We start from the raw sequence: 19,726 nt of genomic DNA, 5'->3' as shown, positions 1-19,726 counted from the left end.
TGATACACATTCAGTCAGTCAAAGCTAGGGTCCTGTTTCTTGTGCATGACACTGGGACTATGCAGGGAGTAACATGGATTTTAGTCTCCATTGTTCAGCTGTTAGAAGTGGGGACATTTGTCATGGCAGGGCCCCTGTACAACCACCACATTACCAGGCAGCAGCCATTTCTTGTTTTCTCCAGGCACAGGGCCGTAGACCCATAGATCATGCCCAGTTCCAACACAGGGGCCCTGAGACATATCTGCCTTGTATCTGCTTTGTTGATGCTCCTGGGATCTGAAACTAGGTTCTCAGAATGTTTCTCTATAGGGTGTTCAAGTGGCCAGCATTTGGGAGGGTTGGGTTGAGGTGCAGAGAGCAGTGTGGGGAGGGAGAAGGGAACATGGCTTTTAAGGTTGTTCAGGAAGATGTGAGCTGTGACCATGTGGGACCCAGGGCTGCACACATGTGTGGAACACATAGGCTGGACAAGCATGGAGACCCTGGGCTCTTAGGCTGAGGGGCAACTTTGGGAATCGAATCATGGTTTCCAAACCTAAGAGCCTATGAGTGACAGAAACAGAGGGAACAGGGCAGGGGCTGGCCTGACCTAGTGGGCTCCAAGCTGGACTTGAGGAAGGTGGTGCTCCTGGGAGACCCTGGTTTCTGCAGGAAGAGATGGAGGCCAAGGCAGGGCCTGCAGGGCTGGTGGCCCACAGTATCTCCTGTTAGTTCCAGGACCAAGCTAGGTTCAGCATTCCAGGCCAGGCAATCACTATGCGATGCTGAGGGTGGGCCGAAGGCAAATGATATCACAGTGGCCCATGTGCAAGTAAAACTTTATTGACAAACAGGTCCAGGGCTGGCTGTGGCCCAGGGCTGCAGGCTGCACATGTGAGCTTGGCGGGAAGTGCCAGGCGGGTTCAGAGCTAGACAAATGTCCCCTCCTAGCACAGTGCCCCACTCCCACAGGTCCTGGCCATACTGCTGACCAGGCTGCCTTCCCTTTCCTTCCTAGAGCAAAGATCTGAGCCAAAGCCATATGGGACAGGCCCCGCCCCGCCTGGTGCCTCCCACTGAGCTGCTGCCATAGCACCTGGTAGGGTAGGCTCCTCCCTCTTCTGCCCATAGCCTTCTGTAGCTTCCACCCTCCTCCTCCCTCCAGGTCAAACTCAAGTCTCCCCTTTGGCCCACCAGGCAGGGCCTCCCTTCCTCCACTCCTGCCTCTGCTTCACCATGATCTGCCCAACCCCAGGGCGTTTGCTCCTCTGTGGCCCCACCTAGTGTAGGAAACAGAGAAAGGCTGGGTAGCTGACGAGCAAAGAGTCAGAGAGCACAGACATCCAGGAGAGACACACTGCCTCAGCTCCATGCCACTGGGGTGAGACTAGATGTCTTGGGGATGGTGTCCCACCTCATGGCAGCCCCTACATCCAGACCAGGACATACTGTATCCATCATGCCAGCCAAGGACACCCCCATCCTGATCCGATCTTGTCCTGGCCAGAAATGAAGACACAGCCATGAGCAGCTGGGAACAGGAAGCACTCAGCTCAAGGGCTTTAACTGAGACTGAACCAGAAGCCAGAGAATGAGGCAGAAATTGGGAGTCCTTCATCTGGGTGGGGAGAGGAGGAAGGGTGAGGTTTTGTGTTTGCACAAAACCCCAAGCCTCTCTGTGTGGGGCATGTGCAGGGCCACCTGCAGCCACTGCAGAGACCACAAGGGGCACAGCCTGAGACTCCTGCGGTCTGGCCTCTCCCTCCAGGCCCAAAGTTAGGTCCTTTTTTATTCTCTTTACAATATAAATAAAATTTCAAAGTACACGTGGACACGGCAGCCATCGGGCACTCAGCCGAAGCCCAGTCCCTAAACACCCAGCAGGTCTGCAGGGCCAGGTCCCTCTGTCCAGTCCTTTGTCGTTTAAGGTCAGCTGTCTATCCTGGAGCCTGAGGCCCTAGGGTAGCAGTGGCTTCTAAAGAAACAGAGCCCACAGCCAACCCAGGGTGGTGGTGGCTAGTGCAGACCAGGCTTGTGAAGTCTGTGTCCTATGTCACTTGACCGGGCTTCAAGTGGAAGTGGCAGCTGCTTTCTCCTGCCCTCAGCCACACAGAGGCCCTGGTCCAAGGATGAAGGCTCACGGGACCCGGCAGCAAAGGCAGAGTGAAGCAGACTCTGCACAGGGCAGGGCACGGTGGGGGTATGGCAGAGGCCACTCCTGCAGGGCCCACCTCCCGGAGCAGGAAGCACGAGGGATCACACAGGTCACTGTGCACTGGGCTGCTATCCCTTCCAGGGGACACCTGTACAAAAGTGCCTTTCCACCTGCTCAGCAGACAAACATCTGCAGGTGTCAAACACAGATGAAACTTTCATCTCATTGCATCTTGGTTTAGAGGAAAAAGAATGTGCCTGCTGTCAGGTTTTAAAGCCACAAATCTAGAAAACAGGCTGGGCTGCGCCCCGTGTCCTTGGCTGGCATCTATCACAGGAGGCTCTGGGATGCGCCTTTAGCACCTTTAGGAGAAGAGCAGAGCCAGGCCAGGTCCCATGGAGTCACTTTAGTCCAGGGATGCTGGTCCCGCTCCCTGAGTCTGGCCAAATTGGATCCTGCTGGTCCTGTTACCCAGTTACCTACAGTGGGACAGGAGTGGGTGGTATCTAGAAGGATGCTCCAGGCTGGCTCTGCGCCTGCAGCAAGCTCTCCATGAAGGCCAGGTATTCTGGGCTATGCCCTGTGTCCTCAGTGGTGGTGGCCAGCATGGTGGCCACCCGTGGGCGCTTGGCGGCTTTCACATCATCTCCGGAGAAGCCAGGCTCCTGTGGTGTGCCGGTGCTCAGTGACTGCAGACATCAGAGGTGGATCAGGTTGTCTCCTCGGCAAAGCCGCTCAGGATAATACCCTGACTCACACACGGGGGATGGCTTCCACCTGCCCCTGTCCCTTGGCTGAGTGGGGAGCCCTGATGACTCTGGACAGTCCCGGGGTGACACTCATGGCCAAGGAGGAAGGGACAACATGTTAAGAGACATACATCTTCAATGCCCCAGATGGAGGTGCCAAGGACACTCACCAGCCGGGACCGCACCCTCTTGGGCAGCTCCTCTTCCAGTGTGAAGAGGTCCCCACGTTTCACAGTCAGCTGGGACCCATCCTCAAACTCTACCTGCATTGAGATGGGAGTCTAAGCATGGGACATGTCACAGGATGCAGGCCCCGTCCCCAGGAACTCAGGCATCCTGGGGTCACAGGACCTAGTGGACACCTGCCCAAGTCTGGGGCTGGCCTACATCCCAAGGAGGCCCTATGTGGCAGATGGCCAATACAGGATAAGATGAGGCTGTGCAGCAAGCCTGCAGCCAAGGGTGAAAAGCTGCCAGGCCCCGGACAGGAGGCTAAGGGGCTTCCCTACGGCCCTCCGGACCCGGGACCTGTTCTCTAAACTCAGAATGGCAGCTCTGGGAAGCCACCCCGAGTAGGCTTCTTGTTTCATAATGGATACCCAGCGCTAGTATGGCTCAGGCTGCCCAGCTGGGAAGTAGACACCGTGGGTGCTTGGGGATCTGATCACCTTCTTTGGGGACAGCAGTAAAGACCACAAGTGTCCACTGGCCCGGGTGCCAGCCTAGGTGAAGTAAAGGAGTGGAGGCCAAGGCCCCTTCTGATGCCTTTGAGGGGACACTGGAGCACATGTGAGCAGGGTCTGAGCCTGCCAGACCAGCAACAGTGTGGAACACAGGGAGTCAGGTTCCTCAGGAGGAAGGAGTTTCTGAAAGCCACCTGCTGTCTCCCACCTCGGCTTTAGCTGTGACCCTCCTCTGTGGGGCCAGTCTGTACCCATGTCTCTAACACTCAGGCACCAGCGCTGCAGGCGTCCAGGGTTCCAAGTCCTGGCTCACACAGGCTTCTGGAAACATACTGAAAGGAGCATGATATACGTGGACCTATCTGGGCTGAGGGTGTCGTGTCCTGGCTGGCTTCCTAGGCTGTGCCAACACCATGCTTGCCCTCAATGCTGCAGGGACAGGGATGGCTGCACTGGACCTGTCCCTTCCCCTCTTCATCTGCTGAGGCAGGAGCACAGCTAGGCTGCAGTTAGCTCCCTGTTGCTTGACTCTGTGCTTCATGTTGCTGAGACAAGTTGGTGGTGTCACAGTGCAGGCTGGCCACTCTGCCCCGGGCTGCACCCCACCTCCCACACTCCCACTGTGGCTTGTCCACAGCCCTGGCCTGCTCATCCTTTAGTTTGCGTGACCACTGACACAGGGTAGGCTGGCAGAGGCTGGGTGTCTGCTAGATGTGTGCACACACAGGCCTCTCTGTGAGGCCACTCACCTGGTAGATAAGGCTGGTAGCCGTGGAGATGAACCTGGCTCTGTACAGATTACCGTCCGTCCACCGTAGTTCCACCAGCTCACCCTCAGGGGGCGGCCCTAGCCGCAGGCAGTCTCTGCTCTACAGGGAGGGGATGGTGAGACCCTGTCCAGCATGCCCCTGCCCCTGCTGCCCCTGCCCCACCCCTCACCGTGATGCTCTCTGGGTACAGGTTGTCGCTATAAGAACCATCGTCGAAGTTGACCTCATAGAATGTCTGCGCGGTGGTGCCAATGACACGGCAGCGGTAGTAGAGCCCGTTGCGATTCTTGGTGATAACAATCTGACCCAGGGACACCGTGCGCAAGAGCTGGCCCTGGTGGGGTGATGGTGCATGTAGTCCAGGTTTTGTCCACTTGGATGAGGCTAAGTCGGCAGAACTAGCCCACATGGACAGAGTCCAGTCATGTGGGTGGGGCTCTGGCTACTGAACTCACCCCTGCTCCACTGGCCCTGTGCTTGAGGCAGGTGATGGACACCACGTAGGGCCAGTCATCGGGCTCCATGAGGACGCCAGCAGCATGCGCGCAGGTCACATGGAACGATGTGGAGCAGTGTTCATAGGAGCACTGAATGCAGGCGCCCGACACCCTTCTCATCCGCTTGCGGCAGTACACACATTTCTGCAGAGGGTAGAGAGCAGGGTTACCAACAAAGCCAGAGGGGAACCTTCCAGAACAGGTCAGGGGAGGCTAGACAGGACTGGATCGGACAGGATGGGGCTGGGGCTTGATAACGTCTAACCCAGCCCATCCCTTCTCTGGATCTCCTCTGTAGCACAGAGCAGGGGGCTGGGGGGTGGGGGACAGCGATGGTGTCACAGCACCTTAGTGCCTCATCAGACCAGCCAGCAGTGAACCCTTGTTTCTGAAGGGGCCTCCGAAGTCCCCACTGGGCCTATAGTAGTAGACTGGAACACCGTTCTAGGCCCCTGAAACTGTGACCTGTGGTACAAGCCACTGGGGAGCCACTGTGCTGGAAGCCAGCCCAGGTCCTATAGTCTACAGCAGCCTCTGCCCAGCGTGACCAGGCACCAGGGAGTGAACCTTCAAGACACTGTCCATGGCCCTAACTGAGGCATCCTGACACCCACCGCAGTCAGTGTGCCTTCCCCAGCGCTGTGCTGCCAAGTGCCCTGAGCAGGGCCTGTCCCGTGGTCTGAGCTGAGTCATCTCCATTCCTGACCCCTGGCTGGGTCACCTCCCAGATGTAAGAAGCCCCTTGCCCCATGCCTTGGACACAGGGTAGGAGACATTGGGCTGCACCCAGGCACCACCCAGCTGATGTGGGGGTGGTTGGGCAGAAGAGGGATTGGGAGTGTCTATAGCCAGACAGGCCTGCGGATCAGACAGCCATGGCAGTCTACACTCCTAGCTGGGAAAGCTGAAACCCAGAGAGGTCAAGGGGCCTGTCTGGAGACACATAGCACCTGAATAAGCAAACTGGGGCCTGTGACCTCCTTCACTAACCTGCTGCAGAAAGGGGTGTGTGTGTGCGTGTGTGTGTGTGTCTACACTCACACAAGAGTCTCAGCATGTAGCACAATGGAGTGCCTTCAATTTAACGGAGACACTAGGTGATCTGACTGGAAACAGGTCAAGATGGGGACAACAGTTCTCAAAGGTGGTAGATCTGAGAAGGTGCCCTCCCTGTGTGCAGTCACCAGGGACAGCACAGTGACCCTCAAAAAGTGACCCTCTCCATGACCATGGAGAAGGGCTGCATGCTGTAGGAAGGGATGGAGGAAGGAGGGAAGGTTCATGGAGAGTTTCCTAACAGTGACAACCCACTGTGTTCGTGGCATGCGTGCAAAGACAAGAGCCGTTCTGCATCTGCCTCTGTCCTGGCCACGCCCATGAGCACCACAGCACTGCTCCAAGATGCAGAATCAGGTAGGTGAGAGAAGAGAACCAACGGCCTGCCTACTCAGTGGCATGAAAGAGGAAGAAGGCTGGAGAGATGGCTCAGTGGGAAAGCATTTACCATCCAACTGTAAGGATGTGGATGTGAGTCCTCAGCACCTACATAAAGCCAGACAGACGCAGACAGACGTTTAGACACCAGTGCTGCTGTGGCATGCTGGGAGTCAGAGCTGGGGGCTGACCAGCCAGGTAGGTGGATGTACACATGGAAAGACTGCTGAGCAAGATGGATTGCTCGAGGGCTGACACTTGAGGTTGTCCTCTGGCTCTACACACACACACACACACACGCACACGCACACACACGCACACGCACACACGCACATGCACACGCACACATACACACACATCACACACACATGCATGCACACACACACACACGCACACACGCACATATACACACACACCACACACACATGCACGCACACACACACACCACACACACATGCATGCACACACACACACGCACGCACACATACACACACATCACACACACATGCATGCACACACACACACACGCACGTACACACACATGCATACACATGCGCACACGCACGCGCACACACCACATACAGCACACGTGCGTGTGCGTGCACACACAACACAATGCCATGTTTGTGACACAAGGAAGGAAACTGAAGCTTGGGAACGTCACTCTGAGATAAGGAGTCCCAGGAGTCCCAGGCGGCATGAGGGGCAGGCTGGCTCTCCCTGAGTGCAGGTCTTGCATGGGGACAGCAAGCACCACCGAGCTCAAGCACTGGCAGTACCTGGCAGTCTCTAGACAGAGCCTAAGCGTTGGGACACTTGGACCAGGAGCTGCTGGCTGCACCTGGAGCACATGACACTGTGCCCTGTGTACAGCTCCCCACTCTGCCACAGGACTGCAGCTGGAGGTTGCAGTCTTGGGGACCTACCAGTTTCCACCGTTGCTCAGGGATGGCACTGACGTCCACTGGGTTGCGTTCAATCACATTGAGGAATCGCACCTCCGGGACTGCAATGGCGCAGATCACATGAATCCACCTGAGAGGTCAGGACAAGGTCACAAGAGCAGTGCGGGTTCTAGGTTGTCCCCAAGAAGCCAGTCAGGCTGGGTGCAGGGAGGGTGGTGGAGGGTGGTGGGCAGGCGAGGTTTACTGGGCAGTCAGGTCACACACCTGTGCTCTGTGGTCCTCTGTAGGGCTCCCCCCCGCAGGTTGCACAAACAGCATTCCTGAAGGACAGATCACTGTGGTAAGCCGCAGTCACCTCCAGCATTGCACCACCCAGCCCCAGCCTCCACACAGCTAAGACAAGGCCACTGGTACCCGGGCCCAGGACCTCCCAGCTCTAGGAGCCAGCACAGGTGAGTTACCGCAGTCCAGGCGTGGGCCGCACACCGAGAACATGTCCAGCCCTCTTTGGCCAGCTCAGGCCGGACACCATAGCAACCTGGAAGACAGTGGAGCGCTGAGATCAGACCAAATGTGTCACCTGGAACAACTGCAGCGCTCCACACCCTGCAGTTCCCCATATCTGCACAGTACAGGCACCCAGGCCAGAACCCTGGACAGTGTGACACCCCCCAAATCAAAACCCACTAGGTCTAGGAGTTTCTCTTTGCCTTCCCAGAGCCCTTCACACTCAGGCGGGGGGCAGCCGTGGAACACTCACTGGCATGGACCTGCAGGCAGCAGTGGGCACAGGAGATGAGCGGGCTGGTGCCGTCCTCCCCGACATAGGAGTTGGCAGGCAGTGGCTCTGTGTTCTCCCCACTTGAAGTGAAGCACATCTCAGGTATCAGTGGCCGTGTCCTCTGGCCACTTTTGGAGGGCGGCTGGACAGCACTGTCCCGCTCTGTCTGTACTGACTGTAGAGTCACAACCGTCAACTCAGGGCCACAGTAGGCCAGGCTGCACTGGGTCTGAGTAGGACAGGCGACAGTGGGTGCCATCAATGTGGGGAGGCCGCTGAGGCCACTCACCTGGCTGAAGGGGTAGAAGAGGGTACAGATGGCACAGTAGGGCTCGCTGACGGCGGCGGCTGCATTGAACTTCCTCTCAGCTTGGAAGCTGGCTGCCTTGTTCTTCCACTGCAGGGACAGCAGGGATCTCAAGGCCTCAGGATCGTTGACATCATCCTCTCCTGAGAACAGGATGAAGGGGCTTGAGCTGGAGTGGCACCCCACTGGGTGCTCCTGCCTTCAGAGCACCAGCCCTGGCTCCTGGCAAGGAGAGGACACTGGTTTCCTGCCCTGAGTCTCCTGAGCCTAAAGCCTGGATACTTCAAACATGCCAACCTCAGATACATTCTCCTGTCTATGAAGGAGACTCAAGCATGCTGTTAAAGGCTGACTCTCCAGTGCAGCCACAGCTGGATAAAAGGACAGAGGGAGGTGCCAGCTATGTCCTGGGAGATACTGGAACCCACTCCATTTGCATCACCTTCAACCTTCTAGCCCTAGGGAAGTCTTTGCACAGAGCCTGGGGCACCCTGCCTGCTGTCCAACCTGCTCAGCCTGAGAAAGTCCCACATAATCCCAAGGGACCCAGAGACCCCAGGACTGTGCTGGGTCTGGGTCCTGCCACCTACCAAGATACCTGGGGCATGGAGCTTGGGGAATTTGCCAGTCCAGGACTCCCCAGGAAGCACTCTTGGAAGAGCCCAGCCAAGAATCTAGGAGTCTGGGTCTCAACTGCTACCGAGGTCCTGTCACTCCTGTGGCAAGGTCATGGGTGGAAGGACAGCCACACTGCTCCCAGATGCTGCCAGCAGCTTAGGAAGGAGCCAAAACCCGCCACGACCTACACACAGGTGCAGCCCCACCTACCTTGCTAGCCAGTCTGAGACTTCTGTACCCAAGGCTCAACCATCACTGGGGAGTCCCTTCCTGGGGCTATCACCTACACCTATCAGCCCCCCAAAGCCACACGACGTAATGAGGAAGACACTCAGGATACTTAGATCTGCAAGGCCTGCCTGGAAGCTCCTGTGCAGAAATGATAGAGCAGTTGCCAGCTGCCCACAACCACGGCCCCAACCACAGCCTGCACATCACAGCCTCTGGCTTCTACCCTCTGCAGCAGGCTGTGGCCGCCTTGATTTTCCCTCTGAGATGCTCAATGTTGCAGCCCATTGCTCAGATGGATGAAAATACCAATGGCACCAGAGACCTGGCTTGGGGATCTGGGCCCTCAATGGTGACATGGCATTTGAGGTATTGGGTCCTGGCGAGTGTGAATGGGAAGCAGGGTGGGGTGGAGGCCCTATAGGCAGCAAGGACTGTGGGTGGTACAAGGCATGGGGACATGGTCAGTTGGGCCTACAGATGTGAGGGGACAGAGGAGGCTGTGCTGAGCCTCACAGAGCATGGTGACGAGGCTGCCACGGTGCAGGAAGGACCTGACTAAGGAATTGGATGGATGGACACTGGCACCTGTGGAGAGGGGCTGGGCACCATGCAGGTGGGAAGAACACTGCATGGTGGCTAGGGGCCATGCTCACCTTCATCACTTGAGGCCTCTTGCTTGACCACAGACAGAGGGGACCGAGTAGGGGGCCGACCCAACGGGTGACGCCGGCTCTTTTTGATCTCCACCTTCAGCTTAGAGAAGGGGGTTGTTGCCTGAAACAGAACTCTGTGGGTCCTGGGACCTGTCCCCCACAGCACAGCACACACACACACACTCCTGTCATCCACATCTCTCACACACACACACACACTCCTGTCATCCACATCTCTCACACACACACACACACTCCTGTCATCCACATCTCTCACACACACAGACACACACTCCTGTCTCCCACAGCGTGCACACACACTTACACACACAGTTGCCTCCCTGGAGTGGGCAGATCCACCAATGCCCCTAATCACACCCACCTGTGAGTCACTAGCCTGGGCTTGGTCTTCCTCTTCTGGCCCTAGCTCCATGGGTGCCAACTGTGGGTGGGCAGCATGTCCCCCGTCCCCATCAGTGTTGCTGGTGCGGGGCAGCACGTACAGCATTGGGATAATGGGCCGTGGCCGCACCTCCGCTTCCTCAACTGGCGCCCCAGGAGGCACGACGTTGAGCGGTGTTGGCGGAGGAACCCGCTCTGCAGCCATGGGGCCCATGGCTGGCCCTGGAGACTTGGGTTGGGGTGGTGGCCTCAGGACCTCCTCGGTGGGGAACAGGGCTGGCGGGGCGGACAGCAATGGGAGTGACAGTGGGCTGGGAGGCTTCTTCTTACTCTTGGCCTTAGCTGGCCGAGGCTTGCCTCTGCCATCCTCTGGGGAGAGAAAGAGCCATTCAGAACCATGTGGGAGCAGACGGAAGCAGTGCGGATGCCTCAGTGTCCCCAAAAACTCGGGCAAGTTCAACCTCCACAAGTGCCCAGTACTAGACTGCTGCACGTAAAGAGATTCCTGACCTGGTATAGAGCTGCAACCTGCCATCCCAGCACTTAAGATGTGGGAGGAGCAGAAGAGCTAGCCTGGGCTCATGATACCAGCTTAAAAACAAAACAAAAGCCCAGAGCCTTCCGGAATTAGGCATGGGGCAGGGGGAGCTGGGTCTCGGGAAGGCTGTGAAGACGTTCAGCTGCCCAGAGCCAAGGTCCCATCCAGCCAGCACACACGAGAGAAGCTGCTCTTCTTACAAACAACTGCTACATGCGTATCCAGTTACTGCAAACAACACACCACACAGCCCCTAGAGGGACCCAGCGTCAGATGGGCCCCAGGACAGTCCTGACAGGTGACATAAAGGGGAGGGGCTAAGGGAACTTGCCTTTGGTGGCTCTTTTAGTTTGGCTGTACATGAACCTGGGACAGGTAATGGGGACAGAAGGATCAGGGTCTGCTTACTCCTAACATGCTCTTCAGGGAGTGCCACCTAACCCTGTGTGCCCTGGAGCCTAGCCCTCTACATTGGGCTCCACGGATTCAAATGCCACCTAAGGGTGTTATGAAACCTGCTCTGAGTGGCCTGGGCTGGGGAACCCAGGCCTGGAACTTGACACCTGCCCCACTCAGCCAGGCCACTGATGGAAGAGGGTGGGAGAGCAGCACCCTCTCCCTTCCTCACACCAGAGTCTGGTGCCTGGAGTAGGCCACCTTTGGGTGACACACCCTCCAAAGGCAAGGGCTCACTAGTCCAGATGACAGTTTGCACTGTCTCCAGTATGTTGGATGGCACTTCCAACCCTGAGGCACCTGGCTTCCCACCCTGCAATGGAACACGGGTGGAAACAGGTGGGGTACCCCAGCCCTGACTCACTCATCCCAGGGTTTCTGTGGTCGCCAAGGACCAGGATGAACCCTCACAGGATGTGCCCTAGGATGCAGGAAAGAACCCAACTATTGTGCAGTGACTGGTGAGCTGTGGCCAAGTGGCCCCAACACATCTGTGTTTGTCAGCCTGACTGGTTCAGGATCACAGGCCACGGGAGGGCAAGGGGTGTGGTTAGTAGGCCACATATCTATAGATGTGAGCTCTGTCTCAGCTCCTAAGGCTGGGCACACTTGGGAGAATACGGGTGCTTCTCCCTCCTGGGTTGCTGAGCCAGAGTTGGCCAGCCATGGCTCTGTCAAGGGCCACTCTGCCAGCTCAGGCTTATCATGGAAACAAGGTCCAGCTGTGCTGTTGGGGGAGTCCCCAACCATCACCTGTCACTGCCCAGGAAGACAGGTTGTGGAATAGGAGGGCGGTACCTGGGACACTGCCTTCTGACCAACCACTCAGTTCTTAGTGTTCTGTCCTGCTGGAGAGTCTGGCTCCCTTCTGTGGCACACCAAGCTCAGGCCCCAGAGGAGCGAAGGTCCTACTGTGCCATAGCCACTGTGACTATTTCTAGTCCCTCAGTGACAGCCAGGGTTCCATGTATGTGGCTCAACTGCACAGGCAAAGAGGTGGAGGTGCAGCTGTCCCCACACAGAGGGTGGGGTGAGCAGAAGCAAGAGCAGCAGCTACGTCAGCCCTTACTGCATTCCCGAGTGACTGGGCATCCGTGTGCTTGTGGAGACCTGGAGACAGGGTGGGTTAGGAAGACAACCTCTTGAGGAGACTGGGGTGGATTAGGGAGATGACCTCTTGCCCTTCAAGAAAGCCCTTGAAGCTCTTGTCACTGTCCCATCCTATAGCACGGGCACAGGAATATGAGCTGTCAACCTCCCCACACCCTAGGCTTTCCTGCCCTGTCAGCAGAAGCAGACTGGGGTCCCCACCTCTGTACAGAGGTCCCTCAAGGTTCATATCATGTCCCAGAATTCACATCTTGAGAGTACCCACCAACAGCACAAATGACAGGATGCTGAGGGTGGCTCTGGTGTCTTCACAGAAGGGGCCGTGGGGTTGGCACTCCTTCTAGCTTTGGGACACACCACTCCTTTTTTTTTTTTTTTTTTTTTTTTTTTTTTTTTTTTTTTCGAGACAGGGTTTCTCTGTGTAGCCCTGGCTGTCCTGGAACTCACTCTGTAGACCAGGCTGGCCTCGAACTCAGAAATCCGCCTGCCTCTGTCTCCCAAGTGCTGGGATTAAAGGCGTGCGCCAACACCGCCCGGCATCACTCCTGAATCTTATACACTGGCCAAATGGTAGCTGCAGTCTGTGACCTCTGACCCCTCCTGGGGGATATGATCTAGAGGCCCACACATGTGTCACATCTTCAGAACTGACCGGATGGTTGTCATCTTGCCACACATGGTCACAGCAGGTGCCTGTGATACACCGGGCTCTGGCAGCAGTTTATCTGTGAAGCTAGTGGTACCCTCCTTCCTCACACCCATCAGAGGGGACATCCTGAGTGTCATTTGGGTTCCTTCCAACAGAAGGCACACCAAGCCTGACAGTCTGTCACCATCCTTGGTGGCCCCGAGTCTACTGGAATGCGGAGAAGCCCCTGTTCATGGTGGAGGCAGCCCATCCCACAAGTGGGCAGCAGCCCCTGAAAACGAAGGCCCACAGGTGTGGCAAACTGAGTTATGTGCCCATGGCCTGGTGTGCTTCGTGTGACCACCTCTTTGACTGCTGAGGTGCAGCAGGAACCTGGCCATCTCCGCCTGCCCCAGTAAGCTGCCTGGTGACTGCTTTTTCTGCTTTCTGAGAAGGAGGCCTTAGACCCCATCAGACACACTGCCCATCATCCATGTCCTCAGGAAAATGCCATCTGCCATGAGGAATGACACTGCTTTCACTTAAAGCTGACAAGTTCAAGGTCAAGGAACAGACAGCAGTTCCTTACGTTCTTATGTCAGCAGCAGACAGTGGGGGCTCCAACAGCCACATCTTGCCCCTGGGGCCTGGGGCTTTGTCACCTTCCACAGCAGAAGGGACAATATAGGTAGAGCCAAGGACTCTGAGGTCACCATGGGATCCTCGGAGGAAGCAGGAGAAGCAGACAGACTGGGTGATGCCATGCTGCTGAGTGGGTTGAGGAGACCACTTCCCCCCCAATAAACATATACTTCAAGGTACCATAACTGGTCACATGGCTACAGGAAGCTCATAAGCCAGTGTAGAAGCATGGAGCCCAGGCTAGACCTTTCTATGCCACCTACTTCCTATGGCTTCTCTGTATGCTTGTGGATGTTGGCATCACTCCTGCCCTCAGCTCCTGCGGATACACTTATCCCATGATGACCCAAGGCCATCTGCATGCCCACAGGCACCTTACCTCCATGCTCCATCCCCACTCAGGCACCCAGTTTGGAGCTCCCTGGATCTGTGGCCATCAGTTTCTTCCTGGCTTATATCAGCCTGAACTTGTTGTGTAACTGGTTCTGACTGGCTGGGTGGAAACTGCTGTCCACCAGTGGCCTGGCTAATCATAGTACTTGCAGGCCCCGAGTCTCTGGTCATGTATGGCCTTGCCCATGGCCCCATGAGTCACTCTGTCTGTGGTCACATTACATCGTGGCCACCCTGCTTTCCCCCATTTGGCTTTTCTAGGCAGGAAGACCCTGTCATAGTGTGCTATGGACAGTTCTCTTGTCTGTAACTACCCCCAGCAGCCAGTGGGAATCTGAGACGTGGCCTTTCACCACTGCTTCACACTGCAGAGAGGCCAGAGAGGGAAGCCCTACCCTACCTGGGCACAAGGCTACAGCTGAATGGAAGCTAGCAGCAGGAATGAGGCGTACATGTGCACCTCAAGGTCCCCATGTGCACAGACGCCTCGTGGTGTACCCTGGCCAGCAGGAGCAAGACCAAAGGGACCCAAACTTCAAGCTGCAAGTACCCAGCACTGACCTTCCAAGCCCTCGGCCTCATGGCCCTGTGAAGGTAGTAGCTCCTCATCCTCCTCATCCTCAGGCGTGGTCTCCCCCCGGGAACAGCCCCTGGCTTCATCCAGACCAGCTACCCCAGCCACGACTTCCCCCGGAGACCTGGAGTCTTCAGGCTTTGACTTCTTGGGCTGGCTCCGTCTCCGGTGTGACCTGGCGGAGGGTACTGGTCAGGCAGAAGAGGAAATGGACACAGTCCAGGGTGGGCAGAGCGAGGAGCAGGGCTGGGTGAAGCAGGTGATGGTGGCACGGGATGGGAGAATGCGGGGGCGGATGCGAGGGAGATCACTTACGCCGGCCCTGGCCTCCTGGTCGGCTCCCGCCTCCTCTCCTCCTCAGCCTTTCTCCAGGGTCTGCTCTCCTTCACACTAATTTGTCTAGAATGTAAATTTTAGGGTTTTCCTCTGGCTACCCGGCCCTCTCTACAGCCCTCCACATGAAGCTCTCAGGCCCTGAACCCAGCCTGAGCAAAGCAACATGCCATCCTCCAGGCAGCAGGGATGGTACTTGGCACCAAGAAACCAGCCCTGACACAGGATAAGACCAAGGCTGCGGAGGGCTTAGCCTTACTGAATGAGGCGACAGGCTGAGCAGGTGCAACAAGGCCACAGGCAGGACCTCCCCTCCCCTAAAGCTGTTTAGACTGACAAGGGAGAATGACTTCCTGCAGCTGTGTCCCCCGGCACCCCCAGCCCAGTAGCTCTCACCCATCACAGCCCCTCAGTAGCCCAGAAGAGCTGGGAAGGCTTTGCAGTATCTGGCCCTAGGTATTGGCCTATATGGTTCTGGTCGTGGCCTCCTCTCCCTCACTTCTGTGGCTGAACCCCCCCGCCCCCGACCAGGGCAGGATCCCTTGGTGAATGTACGAGCCCCACAAGATGACCAGCAGGCAAGCGGGTGGCATTCCAAGGACACAGGCGGAGGAAGGGTGTGCGTACACAGTGGCTGCAGGTGGATGGGCTGAGGGGCAGGCAAGAGGGTGTGAGAAGCACTGACAGGAGAGAGAGGAGGGGTTGGGGACATGGGGCCTCAGATCCAGGGACATTCTCTATCCCTTGGCAGCCCCAGCAACAGGGCGACTGGAAAACACCATGTCAGGAAGTATGGTGGCCCTGACGCCAACTGTCTCCAGGGTCTAAGGCTGCTCCTGATGGTTCCAGACAACACTCACAGCCTGCTCCCAACTCACCTGGCTGCAGCTTCCTGAGTGACCCTGACTCAGTCCCGACCCTATTAATGAGCTGGTACTAGAGGCTGTATCAGGGGTCTGGCCAGCCTTTGCATAGACTGGGACAGCCCGGGCTGCACACAGCACTGTCTACAGCTGCGCACGGCAGCCAGCCTCCCAGGCTCCCATAGTCACAGTGTTTAAGGGCCCATTTGTGCCCATACCCGAAAACAAGGAACTCAGGACTCACATGCATATATTGCACCCCACCAGAGCAGGAAGGGTCACCGTACATCGAAGAATAGCCATGCTGCTGCTCTTTTATGAGAACAAGCCCAGGCCCAGCCCTGTCCCACTGTCACACCCTCACACTAACACCTCTCCCCCAGGCCTGACACCGACATGGCTGCCTTCTGCAGCAGCTTCTTCAGGCAGCCCCAGCACACTACGCCCTTGCATCTGTGTGACCCGGAGCTGGGGACGGGCTCCTGGGGCCTGCAGTCTGCTTCAGACCCTCTTCTATTGGGTGATTAATGCCTCTTGGCATCTCCAGGTGCTCTAGCCCCACTCTGACCTACTAAGCAGCTCGTCACCAGCTCCACACTGATGACCCTAGCAACCCTGGCCCTGTTCCAGGTGGCACACATCATGATGCCTCTAGCAAGGTGAGCCTTCTGTAGCCCTGCAGCTTTAAGGACTTAGACTTGTGCGCACCCAGCGTTAGCTGTGTCAAGAAGGAAGTGTGTCCTGAGGAGCTGCAAGTCTATCTTTCTTCCCCTGAGTCCAGCAGGCGGTCTGACTGAGGGGCCCTGGGGAGAGGTCCTGAGATGGGACCACAGGCCACAAAGGCTTGCTTTGCAGCCTTTAGTCAGATGCCAACTCCTATGCCGGCCTGTTCTCTCTGGAAGCTCTGGGGATTGCCTACTGAACCCAGGTGAGGGACCCATGGGCATGTACCACATTTTGGGCCATCATCACCATGCCACAAGACCAAGCTGCACAGAGCCACTGCTGCAAGTGACTTTGCTTGTCTTAAAACTTGAGGAAGGCTGGACTCCTCTGCATTTCCTCAACTTCCAACACCTTCTCTCTGCTGGTGCCTGGGGGCTCACATTTCCCTGTGGTACTGTGGTCCAGCTTGTGCTGGCTTCCCTGCCTCTGCTCTTCTGCCATGTTCTCTGGTGGCTTTGGAAGCTCCTTGAAGACTCTCTGCTCTACCCTGGCCTCTGGCCTTGTTCTGAGTTTGCATGAAGGATGCACTGGAGGACGGAGGAGGGGCTTGCAGCAAGGATGATCACAGGCAGAGGCTCCATGGGGACCACTATTCAGATCAGAGCCACTGGATGGATCCCATACTGAAGATGCCAGTTTCCTGCCATGAGGTGAGTGGTGTTCACAGAGGGTAGGCCTGGCTGTGGGACTTAGCTTACGCAAGGCATCCAATGCTCCAACCTGGGGTCCCCAAAGTCCTGGCCCAGTCCAGCCTGCTCTGGCGATCCTCCTGCTGTCTCATCCAAGTCTCTGAGCCACCCAGCTGCTCTCAGTGATACACCAGTGGGCTCGGCAGATGGCTGAACTGGGCAACATTGTGTCAACTTTTAGAAGTCAAGTGTTGGCATATGAATGACACATATTCTTCTGAGGTGAAAGCAAGAGACCCGGGACTTCAGTGGCCAGTGAGGAGGAAGCCCATAGCCTTTGCTGAGAAGCATGACATACAGTGAGAGATGACAGCTACAAATATGTGGTGACATGTGCCCCCAAACCAGCTGGGAGGCTGCCGAAGGCTCTGGCTTCCCTCAAATGGCTCTATTTTTGCCACTAAGTGGCAGCATTTAAAAATATCTCCCAGGGAAACTGAGGCACATTCTGGGGTTCAGGAGACATTTGTGAGGCTCTGGCTATGAGTGGTTCTGGAACTATCAGGCCGACTCTGATGCTGAGGTCAATAGGCTGGTGTGTCACACTGTGGAGCACAGCCACCTCCTGACCCCCTACATATCCACAGTGGGCCAGACTGACCAAGGAATGTGCATTGTCTCCTGGTAGTCACCTGTGAAAGGGGTTAGAGTCAACCCACCTAATTAAGCTGGCAGATGACTGGGAATGGAGTCAGAGAGGGCATAGGATAGCCCAAACAGAGGCCTGTGATGAGAAGCAGTCTGCCTGGGCCATGATGGGGCACAGAAGGGCCACCATGGGGTGAGGAAGCTGAGTACAGCATTGCTGGTCTAGACAGCATCTCCCAGCAGGGGGCCAGTAGGAGCTATCTGAAGGCAGAGGGCAGCATGCTCTGAGTACCTGTAGACGACAATGGCCCAGCAACCCCAGGCCCTGGTGCATTGGGGAGATAGGTGTTCTGGTCCCATTCTGAAACCCCCAATGTGCCTCAGTTTTCCCAGGGAAGCCAAGCATGGCACAGCTGAGGGAAGCTGGGCCCACGCTCAGTGCAATCCCAGAAGCACGTGGAAGCACGGCAGGCCCATCCCACAGAGGCCAGGGCTTTTGCAGGAACAGCCGGCCTCTAACAGCTTCAACAGAAGTGATATCCTCATGGGTGACCTCCATCCTCTGTGGCATTATCCTAGCTTTCAGAGAGCCAGGTGGGTCGTTGCCTAGAGCAGGAAGCCTGTGAGAGGCTGGCTGCAATGAAAGGGTGGGAGGTCCCATCTCTGGACAGCCCTGTATTACTGTGGTCCCGGAATGTGGTAGCTACTTGCTGGGCCCTTACAATCATCTATCATGAAACCATTACAACACCCCACAGCTACACTCAGGCCCCGCAAGGCTGCTCCCCAGCACTGTGAGGTCACATAAAGTAGGAGACAGTGGGTGAGACCGCAGCACACGCAACAGTGCAGAGAGAACATGGTGAGGAGGGAAGGCTTCAGACCACAGTCTGACTGTCCCAGACACAACTCCTATGGCCAGGGCCAAGGCACAGCCAGCACTGACCCCTAGGCTAGACAAAGAACCCCTCAACTCCTGAGGAATGGAAGGTGGCAGGCTGCTGGGCACAGCCAATGTAGGTTGTGGCTGCAGCTGGTTCCAGAAGATACCACAGATTCTGCAAGATTTGAAAGCCATCAGGATCCTAACAGCAGTGACTACAGGTCAAGGCAGCAGACATGTTCCGAGGCAAGGTCTTGTTAACACTGGTGGTCATAGCCTGGCCTGCTTGGTGCAGAGTTCCTGGGCCTCCCTGGCCCTTCACAGGCAGACACCTGAGTCCATGCAGTCTCAGAGCTGTGGCTCTAGTTCAGCGCTGAGGGCTATCCTTGGCCTATCAGAAGCTCAATCCTGAGGAGTAGCAGGAGGCAAGGAATACGATGGGCACCTGGAGTGAGGGGCTGGGCCTGGCTGTAGGCCTCCCTCTTAGAAAATGGAGTCAGGTTCCTCCCCAACACTGTTACCTGCACTGCCAATGCTAGGGCCACCTCTAAGTAGGGACATGGGCAGGGCTGCTGCAACCATGTAAGGAGCAGGCCAGTAGGGTCCACGCATCATTAGGAGCATGGCATCTGCTACAGGCTTTGGCCCCATGAATGTTTGCAGGGGACCTGCCAGTGCTCAGGGATGCAAGGGTACCAGGACTACGTCACCAGGAAGTAGCAGCAAGCATTCAAATGCCCAGGAAAAGGGTCTGAGGCTCTGCCTGGGATGCCCAGACAACTCCTGTTATAGAAGCAGAAATAAGAAAAAGAGTGGAGGGAGGGAGAGAGCACTGGGGGCAGCCATTACCTGCGTAGGAGCTTGGCCTTGAGTGAGGTGCGTGAGGCACTCCAGGAGCTGAGCTCAGGACTGCTCAGGGCCGTGGGCCTCGTGTGGTCCAGCACTGTGAGGTCACGGCCTTGCTTCCACTGCTCATAGCGTTCGGGCTGCAGAATGCGTACAAACACGTCCATGGAGATCTTGACCATGTCCTTTCGACACGTACACTGTGGGGACAGACAGAGGCACTGAGTCTCATGCCAGGCACCTGGCTCTCACACTGCGGACACAACCCAGTATGAGGGGAGACTACTAGT

General features: G+C 56.7%; 1 protein-coding gene across 5 annotated transcripts in view; it reads right to left on the bottom strand.

The window, feature by feature from the left end:
• Window positions 1-804: 804 nt before the first annotated feature.
• The window catches only part of Kdm4b (lysine demethylase 4B), a 78,660-nt gene continuing 59,738 nt past the window's right edge, over window positions 805-19,726 (bottom strand). For 2 of the 5 annotated variants that reach the window (XM_076932003.1, XM_034497438.2), the window contains 15 exons: window positions 19,440-19,636; window positions 14,824-14,907; window positions 14,496-14,683; window positions 10,148-10,536; window positions 9,766-9,886; window positions 8,246-8,406; window positions 7,936-8,131; window positions 7,637-7,713; window positions 7,440-7,495; window positions 7,197-7,305; window positions 4,795-4,980; window positions 4,509-4,673; window positions 4,319-4,438; window positions 3,057-3,149; window positions 805-2,826 (listed from right to left, as the gene is read on the bottom strand). In XM_076932003.1, coding sequence (XP_076788118.1) covers window positions 2,644-2,826; window positions 3,057-3,149; window positions 4,319-4,438; window positions 4,509-4,673; window positions 4,795-4,980; window positions 7,197-7,305; window positions 7,440-7,495; window positions 7,637-7,713; window positions 7,936-8,131; window positions 8,246-8,406; window positions 9,766-9,886; window positions 10,148-10,536; window positions 14,496-14,683; window positions 14,824-14,907; window positions 19,440-19,636 — 2,325 coding nt within the window. In that variant the 3' untranslated portion in view covers window positions 805-2,643. Of the gene's footprint in view, window positions 2,827-3,056; window positions 3,902-4,318; window positions 4,439-4,508; window positions 4,674-4,794; window positions 4,981-7,196; window positions 7,306-7,439; window positions 7,496-7,636; window positions 7,714-7,935; window positions 8,132-8,245; window positions 8,407-9,765; window positions 9,887-10,147; window positions 10,537-14,495; window positions 14,684-14,823; window positions 14,908-19,439; window positions 19,637-19,726 lie in introns of those variants that run through there. The other 3 variants (XM_034497439.2, XM_034497440.2, XM_034497441.2) reach the window with 3 other exon arrangements.

This window comes from Arvicanthis niloticus, chromosome 3 (assembly GCF_011762505.2).
Source record: "Arvicanthis niloticus isolate mArvNil1 chromosome 3, mArvNil1.pat.X, whole genome shotgun sequence".
NCBI lineage: Eukaryota > Metazoa > Chordata > Mammalia > Rodentia > Muridae > Arvicanthis > Arvicanthis niloticus.
Note: the sequence above shows the minus strand (reverse complement) of the source record. Positions and strands in the feature narration are given on the sequence as shown.